General features: G+C 41.5%; 1 protein-coding gene across 1 annotated transcript in view; it reads left to right on the forward strand.

Annotated features, from left to right (window-relative positions):
- The window catches only part of TMTC2 (transmembrane O-mannosyltransferase targeting cadherins 2), a 257,259-nt gene that overhangs the window by 139,966 nt on the left and 104,013 nt on the right, over nt 1–13,280 (forward strand). Inside the window, exon 3 of the mRNA XM_059816783.1 lies at nt 8,098–8,926. Within this exon, the coding sequence (XP_059672766.1) occupies nt 8,098–8,926 (829 nt within the window). The remainder of the gene's footprint in view (nt 1–8,097; nt 8,927–13,280) is intronic.

Here is a 13,280-nt window from a genome sequence, read left to right on the forward strand (position 1 = left end):
GTAATGGTAGTGCTGGACAGCATTCCTGAGCAGTCTGGTAGTTCAGGAATGTCTTTTGGTCCCAGTGGGCTTCTAACCTCCTGTGTTAAGTTCTTGCTGCTGCAGATAGGTGGATTAACCCTGGCTAGATATCCATAGCGTCACCATTGTCACGCTGCATTTGGCTGTATAGACTTATCCTCAGAGAGAGCCTTCTCTGTTGCACTGATCATGCTCACAGATTTATCAAGCTAATGTAGTCCCTTCTGCTCTTGTACTACCTCCAGTCATACATACAGTTTCTGCTCTTAATGCAATTTATCTTCTCCCCTATAGTCCTTATAACTATTTTTTCAGAGGTTAGAGGGTTTTTTTAAAATTTAAAAATTCATATTGAAGAATTACAAGATTTTAGAGGAAGACTTTGGGCAATTTGAAATACCAGTATTTATAACTCAATTTAAATTTTAGTAAGGCAAGTCAACAGCAGTAAAGACTGCTTAACTTGTGCTACTTGCTAATTACAATAAAAATATATACGCATAATCTTTAGCTGTTTTATAAATGCACTGACTTCCTTGTTGATGAAGAATTGTGTGGGTTCATAACACTAGAAGTAAATGTCATTTAGTATGTACAGTTGATCACAATATTGGGTAAGCTATAGACAGAGTTCCAACTCAGAGGAAAAACAAACCTTCAGGCTAGCTGCTGTTGTATCACCAATGTAAATGACTGAACTTCATTTAGAGTGTCATGCGAGCAGGAGCAAACTGGGCAGGTGGAGAGGGAGCGGTAAAGGCCACTTCTAGCTCAGTACTACGGCCTAGCAGGGGCTGTGGGCAAATAGCTTTGTCCCTGGTGGGGATATGTTTTGAAATCTAGTTCAGCTCAAACTCGGCTGAGCTGTGATCCAGGAGCCTCTACCTATTGTGGAAACAAGATACTGTCAGTCTAGTGATTTGGCAACCTTTTGCTATTTTGGGAAGCCCCAGTTCTCAAGCCAACATATTTTCAAGGAGCACTAAGTTGGAAAAGAAACTCCTATGAGTAATGCCTGGTGACTTAACCACTTTCTTTTCTGCATTTCCTGAGTTCTAAAAATAACATTTTGTACATGGTTAGGCCCAGTGATTTTGATATTTGGACTGTCTTGACCATGTGCCGTATTTAATGCTGCTTTGTGAAATGGACAAGATGAGGTTAAAAGAATAGTGTCTTTTGGAAATGCTTTGGATACCGCTTAGGTGATGACTGAGTTTTGGCAGGGGCTGCCCAATCAAGAAATCAGCTGCAGTGCCTTATTTAAGAGCAGCATAATGGAGTGAGGAATTAGGATTTAATGCAAGGGAAATGTACAATGTGGGTGGGTCATGCATATAGATTTTGGTAGGAAAATGAAAAAGGTTTTGGCAGTCACAAACACTAAAATTGCAGTGGTGGTACTTGACTGTTAGCAGGCAGGAGAAATGTTAAATCTGATCTAAATCAGTGCTCATTTTTTCCCCAGATGAAAATGACTACTCATGAAAGGTTAGAGGATTTACTGGGGTGTCAAAACATGTGGCAGATGGGCTGGATTAGGACTCGTGAGTAGAGTAATCCAAATCCTTTCTGCCAAGCATTATAGAGGATCTCTTCCTGCTGCTGGGCTACACTAAATGTACACTGTCAGAGGAGCACAGGCTGTCAGGAGGCTCAGAGGAAGAGTTGCTAGTGAAAGTGCTTGTCTAAGCAGAGTTCATTTTGAAAGCACTTTATTTGCAGGCAAAAGTCTACTGAGGAACTGATAATATTATTTAATTTTAATAAATTGCTGTAACCAGTTTTTTTTTTCCTTTGGTTCACTATACAAAGCCTGGAAGAAAGTAAAGCCAAAATGTGAGCTAAACTTTTCTAATTATTTCTGACTATATTAGTACACAGGAGTAAAAGCTGTGCAGAAGTCATGAGTGTTGAGAGAGGTAGATAGTACTGGCTCAGTGCTATCTATGTGTGATTTAAAAAAAAAAAAAAAGCATCCTACTTTAAGTTTTTATGACAGAAGTTTAAGTGTTAGAGAGCATTTTAACTAAATCCAGAGGATCTCCTTTGAAATCTGAAAATTTACAATGGCGCATCAGTGTTACACGGGTTATTGGTAGCTGTAGTTAATGTGTAGTTGATTTTAAAAAGATGTAAAGCTACTGGCTTTTGAGAAGACCCATGTCTGAAAAAGTTTCTGGGAAAGGATGGAAACCTGGAGGAACGAGAGGATATTTGCACTCTGCTCCTGTAGCCAGTTAATTAAGCTAAAGAATCCACCAGAGCTCCTTCTCTAGTTAACTGTTATTTTACAGCATGATAAATTGATACGCTGGTTAGGAAAATCACCTACCAGGATAACTCTGAACTCCATGAGTGAATCCTTAGATATTTCATTTCACACTGGTGTAAAATGTTTCAAAAAAATTTTTTTAAAAAGTATTGTTAAAGCATGAAACACAATACTGTATGTAGATATGTTGTGTTCTTTGTAGAACCAAGAAGTGTGAGGATCCGGACTTTACATATCTTATATTTAAGCTTAAAAGGGAGACTGCAAATAGATACTCCAGCAGTGAGGATGGATTAGCTCAGAGGTACAGATTGTTTGCGTTCTAGAGGCAAGCTTTTCATTGTCACTGTTTTACCCTGTGTGGAGAAGATCTGAAAGTTTTAGCAGGTTTCTCTATTATTCATGAGGAATGGCATATCTGCTCTAGCATGGTTTTGTGAAAGACCTTTGTAACATGAATTTTCTCAGCATTTAATTGAAAAGTGCGATTGTTACATCTTTAGGAAAGGGAGATTTTCTTCCAGTTGTTAAGTAAGTATTAACAAAATAACAAAGCAGTCTAAGCATTCCATGAATGCTCACTTCTCATCTGTTAATCAGGTTTCACTTGCTTAGTATTTGGGATGTCTTAATCTTTGGACTGGTATATAGCCTTCCAGCAAAGACCTGCTGTGAATTTCTAATTAAAACAAACAGGCAAATGAACAAAAAACCCCATCTTCCACTTCCCAGCCTCTTTCTGTCTAAGTAGCCTCCTCTTAAAAGGCAGTAGAGGTGTGAATAAAAAGAGCAAAAAAAGGTCACATTTAACATTTGAGAGTTGTTTATATGCATGTTTGAAGGAAACGAGTTTGGAAATAATTGAGCCGGAGGGGTGAGCAGAAAAATTTTCATGTAGCAAAATATGATGGGAATGAAAGGAGAAGTTGAACCAGGGACATAAAGTTTTATTATGAGGGCATACATGCAAATCCATGAAATCTGAATAATCTTTTTATTCCAAATATAAACTTAGTTGGGAGTTTCAGTGGTAACCAGTTTAGACAGCTTTATAACATTAAAAGCATTTAAATGGTCCTGGCAGGCAGGCATGAAACTGTCTCTGAGATGAGTTGTGAACTATTATCCAGCTTACAAATAAAAGTAGGTTGTTACAGTAGGCTTTCCAGGGAATATAGTCATCATAAAGTGTAGATCTGGGTTTTGATTGATTTATTCTTGATTGTTGATTTTCCAGGATATAGAAATGTATAAAAGCAAATAAATCAAACTGGAATTAATATGGCAAATGAAATATGTGGACTCAGGCTTTGCTTCATATATAAAAGTTGCCAGAATTTTTTAGATGGTTCTGATACAAATACATAAATATTCTCATTATAAATGTGTTTGTTCCCTACTAATGCCACCATATTGCCTTCCATATTACCTCAAAATTGAATGAATTAATCTAATTGCCATTAAATATTTTAAATTTCACAAGGAGAAACACTATAGAAATGTGAAAAGGAATAAATTTCTTCATGAGATGAGCAGATAAATTGTGATGGCTAGACCATGTCTTGTTACTGGAACATCAGTAAACTGATGATAAAAAAACTATTAATAATGGACCTAAAATGGAACAGCACAATCGTCTGTATTTCATGATATCAAGGGGAGACACCTCCCACAAAGGAGAGAAAAGAGCTGTTTGAAATAAGATAAAACATTCCAGTGTGAGGTCCTTCTTTTGAGTAACTGAGGAAACATTGAATAACCATCCTAGGAATGTGCAGTGAGAGATGGAAAAAACACACCTAATAAAATGAAAAATGATTGACAAATAATCCTTTCTAATGGGGGGGGGGAAATTATCAAAGTGCTTACACTGTATCTGGAGCTATTTGGCAAATAGAATCATAGAATCATTTAGGTTGGAAAAGACTTTTAAGATCATCAAGTCCAACCGTTAACCTAGCGCTGCTGCGTCCACCACTAAACCATGTCCCTAAATGCCATGTCTAAATGTCTTTTAAGTACCTCCAGGGATGGTGACTCCACCACCTCCCTGGGCAGCCTGTTCCAGCGCTTGACAGCCCTTTCAGTGAAGAAATTTTTCCTAATATCCAATCTAAACCTTCCCTGGTGCAACTTGAGACTGTGTCCTGTTGCTTGTTACTTGGGAGAAGAGACAGACACCCACCTGGCTACAACCTCCTTTCAGGTAGTTGTAGAGAGTGATAAGGTCTCCCCTGAGCCTCCTTTTCTCCAGACTAAACAACCCCAGCTCTCTCAACCACTCCTCATAAGGCTTGTGCTCCAGATGCTTCACCAGCTTTGTTGCTCTTCTTTGGACATGCTCGAGCACCTCAATGTCCTTCTTGTAGTGAGGGGCCCAAAACTGAACACAATATTTGAGGTGCAGCCTCACTGGTGCCAAGAACAGAGGGACAATCACTTCCCTCCTCCTGCTGGCCACATTATTTCTGATACAGGCCAGGATGCTGTTGGCCTTCTTAGCCACCTGGGCACAGTGCCGTCTTATATTCAGCCGGCTGTCAATCAACATCCCCAGGTCCTTTTCTGCAGGGTCCTTTCCAGCCACTCAAGGCTTGTAGCATTGCATGGGGTTGTTGTGACCCAAGTGTAGGACTTGGCATTTGGCCTTATTGAACTTCATCCAATTGGCCTGGGCCCATCGATCCAGCCTGTCCAGATCCCTCTGCAGAGCCTTCCTACCCTCGAGCAGATCAACACTCCCACCCAACTTGGTGTCGTCTGCAAACTCACTGAGGGTGCACTTGACCCCTTGTTCAGATCATTGATAAAGATGTTAAATAGAAGTGGCTCCAGTACTGAGCCCTGGGGAACACCACTTGTGACCGGCCGCCAACTGAATTTAACTCCATTCACCATGACTCTCTGGGCTCGGCCATCCAGCCAGTGTTTTACCCAGTGAAAAGTGCACCCGTCCAAGCCATGAGCAGTCAGTTTCTCCAGGAGAATGCTCTGGGAAATGGTGTCAAAGGCTTCACTAAAGTCTAGGTAGACTACATCCGCAGCCTTTCCCTCATCCACTAAGTGGGTCACCTTGTCATAGAAGGAGATCAGGTTAGTCAGGCAGGACCTGCCTTTCCTAGACCCATGCTGATTGGGCCTGATCACCTGGTTGTCCTTTATGTGCCGTGTGATGGCACTCAAGATGATCTGCTCTATAACCTTCCCCAGCACCGAGGTCAGGCTGACAGGCCTATAGTTGCCCGGATCCTCCTTCTGGCCCTTCTTGTAGATGGGTGGTCATGTTGGCAAGCCTCCAGTCCCCCGGGGACCTCCCCAGTTAGCCAGGACTGCTGACAGATGATGGAAATTGGCTTGGTGAGCTCTTCTGCCAGCTCCCTCAGTACCCTGGGTGGATCCCATCTGGTCCCATAGACTTGTGTGTGTCTAAGTGGTATAGCAGGTCGCTAACCATTTCCCCTTGGATTGTAGGGGCTTCATTCTTCTCCCTGTCCCTATCTTGCAGTGCAGGGGGCTGGGTACCCAGAGGACAACTGGTCTTACTATTAAAGGCTGAGGCACAGAAGGTATTAAGTACTTCAGACTTTTCCTCATCCTTTGTCACTATGTTTCTCCCTGAATCCGATGAAGGATGGAGATTCTCCTTAGCCGTCCTTTTGTTGCTAATATATTTGTAGAAACTTTTTTTGTTGTCTTTTATGGCAGTCGCCAGGTTAAGTTCTAGTTGGGCTTTGGCCCTTCTAATTTTCTCCCTGCAAAACCTCGCAACATCCTTGTAGTCCTCCTGAGTTGCCTGCCCGTTCTTCCAGAGGTCATAAACTCTCCTGAGTTGCATCCAAAGCTCTCTGTTCAGCCAGGCCGGTGGTCTTCCCTGCCGGCTTGTCTTCTGCCACATGTAGATGGCCTGTGCCTTCAAGACTTCCTTCTTGAAGAGTGTCCAGCCTTCCTGGACTCCTTTGCCCTTCAGGACTGCCTCCCAAGGGACTCTGTCTACCAGGCTCCTAAACAGGCCGAAGTCAGCCCTCTGGAAGTCCAAGGTAGCAGTTCTGCTGACCCCCCCTCCTTACTTCTGTGATAATCGAAAACTCTATCATTTCATGATTGCTGTGCCCAAGACGGCCTCCCACTGTCGCATCCCCCACAAGGCCTTGTCTGTTCACAAACGACACGTTTGGTGGGGCGCCTTGCTTAGTTGGCTCACTCATCAGAGGTGTCAGGAGGTTCTCTTCCACACACTCCAGGAACCTCCTAGACTGTTTCCTCTCTGCCGTATTGTATTTCCAGCAGACATCTGGTGAGTTGAAGTCCCCCACGAGAACAAGGGCTAGTGATTGTGAGATTTCTCCCAGCTGCTTATAGAATATTTCGTCTGTCTCCTCATCCTGGTTGAGTGGTCTTTAACAGACTCCCACCATGATATCTGCCTTGTTGGCCTTCCCCCTGATTCTTTCCCACAGACACTCAACCCTATCATCACCATCATTAACCTAAAGACAATCAAAACACTCCTTGACATACAGGGCTACCCCACCACTTCTCCTTCCTTGCCTGTCCCTTCTGAAGAGTTTGTAGCCCTCCTACCTTGCCTGTCCCTTTCTGAAGAGTTTTGCTGCATACAGTGGAGCATTTCAGTTGTGTGAGTTGTCCCACCATGTTACCGTGATAGCAACTATATAATAGTTTACCTGATGGAAATAGTTTTTCTTTTCTTACAAAAGGCATCTGAGAAATTGGAATATAAAAATACACATATTTTAGCTTTTACAGATTCTTCTGCAAAGAGAGAGTAATCCAAAAGAGCTTTCATGTAGGGCGCCTATGTAATTGAGAGCAGAACTTAAGCTCATCAGTCCTAGAAATAGGTGAGAAAATCTTGCTTCTTCATTCTCATTTAGGCAGAAGTGGTACGTTTCTGCAAGCATTTGACTAAGTGCGTGCTTTTGGATGCAGTGAGGGGGATCCTAACGAGCAGCTTCAGCTGGCAAATGTTGAGTTATTCCATAAATAAGTGGAGGTTCTTCGAGTTGCTAGCATGATGACATGGGTAGGTGGAGACAGCTGCATGCTTCACATAGTATTATTTAGAAGGGTATGAACATGTGAAAGGTTTTAGAGCCCTTATTTAATATGGTGTACTTGAAGAAAAAGCCCAACATATTATTTGGCTGTGAGATGCAAAATGAAGTGGGGCTTTCAGTAGTAGGCAGATCTGAAGGCTCCAAATGATCTCTGTAGTTAATAGGTAGGAGCTGGAAGACCTAAACATGGAATCTGTGTCTGTTTTCCTCTCTTGCCTTCTTGGAAAGTTTATTTGGTTCTCAGGTGAAATAGCTTAGGAGACACTTTCATTAGGGAAAACAGAACTGGAACATTCTTTAAATCGAATTAAGGCAAACTGGTGTTTTGGCCACAGCCAGGAGCAAAGAAACGATTTGGGAGGTTATGTGGGAATGATTGTAAGGTTCCATAAATTCCTCTAAAATAAAGAGTTTTCAAAGGGTTACCCAACTAAATCTTAAGCAAGGTCTGACAGCCCTAAGATCTCTAAAGGCATGACTCTGATATAGGCTTGATACAGCTTAAATGAAAGAGCGTGTTCTTTTAGTCTGTGGTCAACAGCATACCCCAATATTTTGTGATCCAAATGTCAGAGACCTAGATCTATAGTGCTTGTTTCCATTACCAAAAAAGAGTTGTATCAGATATTTCTTAGTTCCTTTTGTTTATAATTTACAGAATTAAGCACCTGGTGTTGATTTATGCTGATGTCTTGTTTGTTTGTGTGTTTGTTTTTTCTTCAGAGAAAGAATTTGACCCTCTTCTTCAGCATTGGTTTATTGACCTCCTGGGGGACTTCACTGTTGGGTGTCCGCTTATACTGGATGGGCAACAAGCCCCCAAGTTTTTCCAACTCTGACAATCCAGCAGCTGACTCAGACAGTTTTCTCACACGTACACTGACTTTCTTTTACCTGCCAACCAAGAACCTCTGGCTGTTGCTGTGCCCAGATACTCTCAGCTTTGACTGGTCTATGGATGCCGTGCCTCTTCTGAAAGCAGTCAGCGACTGGAGGAATCTACACACTGTGGCCTTCTATGCTGGACTCCTCCTCCTTGCCTACTTTAGCTTGAAGGGCTCCAGCAACGAAAGAGAATGCAACGGGAAAACTGTAATGAATGGCAAACAGAATGCTAATGGGCATAGCTGCCACTCAGAGATGGAGTACAAGACACGGGAGGTGAAGTCAAGCTTTGCTTCAAAAGAAGAGAATGGTATAAAAAAGCATGAAATGCAGAAACTACAGCTTCCTTCAACTGAGAACATTGTCATTCTGTCTCTGTCTTTGTTAATAGTGCCCTTTGTTCCTGCCACAAACCTATTTTTCTATGTTGGCTTTGTAATAGCAGAGCGTGTGCTGTATGTTCCTAGTATGGGCTTCTGCCTGCTGGTTACAGTAGGTGTCAGGGCCCTTTATGTCAAAGCCCAAAAGCGCTTTCTGAAGAACTTGGTTCTTTGTTCCACTGCTGCATTAATTGTTTTCTATGGACTCAAGACTGTTGTCAGGAATGGGGACTGGCAGAACGAGGAGATGCTATATAGGTCAGGGATAAAAGTAAACCCTGCTAAAGGTAATTTTTGTTCTTTATGGTGAATGTTTTATTTATTCCTTTCTGTCTTTGCCTTTGAATTGTCTGATTTAATCAACTATATCTAAAGAGGTTACTTCAGGAAATGTCCTTTTAAGTTGTGGTGTTATGTACATTAGTAAAAAATGAGGAAAAGCAGGAATGTGCTGTGATTAGGTGTTACAGGTTTGGCATTAACATGGAGAAAATGAGGCCCTAAGGTAAGAGGATACTTTCTTTTTCGTTTATCTTAGTTCTACATTTTGGAGTTAAAGATGCATTTTTAGTATTGCAGACCCCACCCTGGTAATTTTCCATTGGAAGTCTGTTATCTGTCACCCTAATGAAGGTTTTTCAAATGTTCACCAAATGTTCTGTTCTTTATGACTACAAAATATAAGAAATAGTAAAGGACAGCATCAGGGAGGTGCTATTTCTTATTTCTTCTGATGGAAATACGTCAATACTACATAATAAAAATGAGGAAATGAGGTCATATTATTCAGCCTAGGAAATGACTGTAGTTCCTCCTGCATACAAGTACTGTAAAGAGTTATTGTCAAATACATATGCCTTCCTGTTAATGTATAAATGTCAGCTGTTCATAACATTGCCCAGCTACTTCTCTCAACGGTTGTATCTATGCTGTAATGAAATGTTACTACAGCTGGTGTAAACAACATCCAAACAGGCAGTAAACTGGCTAGTTTAGGGATCAGTAACAATGTTTAGCTCTGTCTCTGTGGTTTCAGCATATACTGCAGATCCAGCTGGGATCCTGAACTCCATGTTGCCTGGCTGTAATGCTCTTGGCACATGAACAAGTTTATATGAGAACGGTCAAAATGCCACCTGTGAGTGCAATGTAGGCATTGACTAAACCTTTGTTATTCGCAATTCATCAGAAGTGAGAAGGGATGACTTGATTGCTTTGCCGTTCTGTGAAAGAAAAATTTGACAGTGCTTGAACATACTGCACTTGAGTTTTTCCAGTTCTCTGCTAAGAAGCCCATTTTATGATGCAAAGTCATCTGCTGACAGAGGTATGCTTCTTGATTAGTTATATCATGCCATATTCTAAAAGCTGTGATAGTAAGAGGCAAATGCAGGTGTTACTGTGAGCTGATAGGGAGTGAAAAAGTAGATCGGGCAGATAAGGTGCCTTGCAAAGCAGCATTATAGTAGCTTGTCAATCGTCAGTCTGATTTTGTAACTCTCCTTCATATGCTTTGTTGCCCTAGGTAAAATTAATAAACTTGTTGCTGCAGTAAGTGACTTTTTGTTAACTGTGAAGAAGCACATCCCATTTCTTTTACTTTTTTTCAAAACTAGCGCAGGAGGGCAAGAAATGAAGAGAAGTAACTGAACAGTGAGACAGCACACCAGAGTGATTATATGGTGCTGTGAGACTTCCAGTTTAGTGACAATGTAAAGCTTGCATTAAAACACGGGCATTCCTTGGAAAGAAAAGAGTGTGTGTGCACTTGATTAAATGGTTAATGTATGTTCCATTTTTGCCCTTAGTGGAGATCCCCAGATATCCCAGACTGTATTAATAGTTGTCTGCTTGCTTTGAGCCAGTTTTTGAAACTGTTTTTCTAGTTTTTGTGCAATAGTAGGATTGGCTGCAGTATTGTCTGGAAATTAGACTACTGGGTATTATGCTCCCAGGAGACAAGGCGAGCTATTTTCATTATACGCATCTCAGTATGCACAGACTTATGTTTATGTATATATGATTGTCTGGTTTCTTGCCATATAAACTGACATTAAGTTTCTTGTAAGATACGCAAAAGCGAAGACAGCATGTCAGTGTGGTGATACAGACATGACTGAGCTGACTGTAAATTTCCTTAAAATATCCTGTTAAACTTCTGGTGAATATTTACTAGCCCACACACATTGTAACAAGGCTGGATATCAGAAACTCCCAGCTAAAGGGAATTGTCACCCAACTCTATTCATTATTGTGAATACTTCCTAGATTAACCCTGGCTTAGACTATGCTAATTTTATTTTCTATTTCTTATAGAATCAGGCAAGCCTGACGGGACTAGACTGGCTGCCAATCTTGCCAAAGCATTAGGAGATCAACAATTCAAACTACCCTTCAGTAATTAAATGAGGTTGACGTAGGAGAAACAATTTATTTTTGTTTGCCTCTTTTTTTTCTTAGTTTTATGAATGCTAGTGATAAATAGGCTATTCAGACAGTGAGACAATGGACTGCTCAGTCAAACGGTAGAGTGGAGAAGTGTTTTCCTTCCTTTTGGGCTGTTAAGAAGAGGCTGCCACTCCTCATTTCTGTTTTCCTTGACTTGCAGCTGTTTCTCCTCATGAGTATTTTCTTACTTTTGATTATTTTTGAGCGGCAGGATCATTTTCCCTGATGGTTCTGCTTTTCTTCTCTCCTCCTGCAAAGAGCTTCTGAACAAGAGCTTCTTCTGTCCTAGGCTAAAAAGCGAAGAGGGATCCCTTCAAATACTCCCCATGTGGGAACTGATAAAGAAGTAGAAATCTGCAAAGACCGGTTTTGCTAAAGGAAGGAGCTGATCTGTTTTGTTCCAGATCCATCTGTAGCCTGGCCTAGCAGGATGAAAGCCACTCTGCAGCTGGATGCCGTGCAACAACATTGAGCTGATGTGCTGTACTAATAAGGCCATTCAAGAGGCAAGCTATTAGCACAGGTGCATTTGTGTACTAATGTGACTGAACTGCTTTGGAAATGGAGTTGTCTCACATGGTGATGGTTTATAATCAGGTCCTCTGCATTGTAGTATGTGTAAGAATATAAACTCCTCTGCTGCTGTGGGACTTTCCAGCAAGCTCGTTCAGCGGCTCCTCCATTTTCAATCCTCAGTGAAGAAATGGGCGTTCAGCGCCTTGCCAGCACTTTCTTCCAGCCCTTTCAAGGGCATCTTGCAGGCAGTGCAGGCAGAGTAGTGGTGTTCTGCCTCAGGTGAGAAAGCCCCTACCCCCACAGGCAGCCACAGCCTTTCTGCACTTCCCATGTCTCCGGGCTGTTCTTGTCAGTTGCTGACAATGTGGAAAAAAATACACAAAAGCACAGTGCATGGCTCATCTCTCAAAAAACCCCATAATACACTGTGGGAGAGTCAAGTGAGTAGAAGGTGGTGATGCCTCCTCTGAGCCACTGTGCACCTGCTGGCTTTCCTGGCTGCCTTGCTGTGAGGCAGGCAGCTGACGGCCCTTAGCTGGGGGAGTCGTAATGAGGACTTGGGATGCTTTAGCTGCATCTGTTACTGGGCTTGTTCATCTGCAGTTTTGGTTATGACTAGTATTTCAAATATCTTTAAAGTGATCTGAGCTTTGCCTCATTACAGTTTGTCAGCACTTGAGGGGAAAAATAGGCAAGATTGATTAATGTAGTTTATGGATCCTGAAGTGGCTGTATACATGTTTTGACACTAGGGAGGGAAAGGTGCAAGTGTTTGTCTGGGCTGCCTTCGACTTAATGAGCAGCCCAACTGATATAAACCAGCTCACATTATTTGAGTGCTCTTTTTGGGAGGCTTCCTTCACTATAAATGTAAAAACAAACAAAAAAGTTAAAAATGGGTGGTAGCTCTCACATCTTTTTCAATTAGACTGAGAGTCATTCTGTGGTGATCATTACCTCATGATAAATATAAAATTATAATGATACACAAAATAATTGTTCTCATTATGTCTTGTTATGTCTAGTTTTCCCTGTAGTATCAAAAGTAGGCTTCAAAAAGCATAATCTTTTTCTTCCAGGCCATTTTGTACCTTGCAGTCCACATTATAATGATCTTTGATGTTCAGATATATTTGCTGTACTATTATAGACACTGATTAAAGAAGTAGAAGATAACAGAGAGAGGCTTAAACTGTTAGACTGCTGCAGAGGTATTAGTTGCTTGGTCATACTTACTGATGAAATTTTAGTCTCTTGGTGTTTGCCGCGACATTTGTAAGTAAGCTATGAAGATCCTTCCTGGATATAGTTGGCCTGCTACACGAAGTGGGTGTTTACCTTTAACCATGCATTCGAGTCTTGGTAAATTCAGATACGTGACTACTCTTTTTGCAGTGGAACGTACAAGAAACAGATACTAGGCTGCTTCCAAAAGCAGTATTACATTATTGTGGTGCTATACCCAGCCTGATAAGCCTTGTCTCTCACATGGCACTGATTAAAGTTGGCATTACAGCTTTTGGCTTCAGAACCAGTTCTGCATGTTGCTCGGATATTTGTCCTTGTTCCCTCACGTATTGCTGTTAATGAAGTGTCATACATTCACATCTTGGGCAGGTCAGTTGGGCTTGAATATGTGCTTCAGTCCTTTCCTGAATCAGTTCTGCAGGAAAAAAA

This window comes from Gavia stellata, chromosome 4, assembly GCF_030936135.1.
Source record: "Gavia stellata isolate bGavSte3 chromosome 4, bGavSte3.hap2, whole genome shotgun sequence".
In the NCBI taxonomy this organism is placed as follows: Eukaryota; Metazoa; Chordata; class Aves; order Gaviiformes; family Gaviidae; genus Gavia; species Gavia stellata.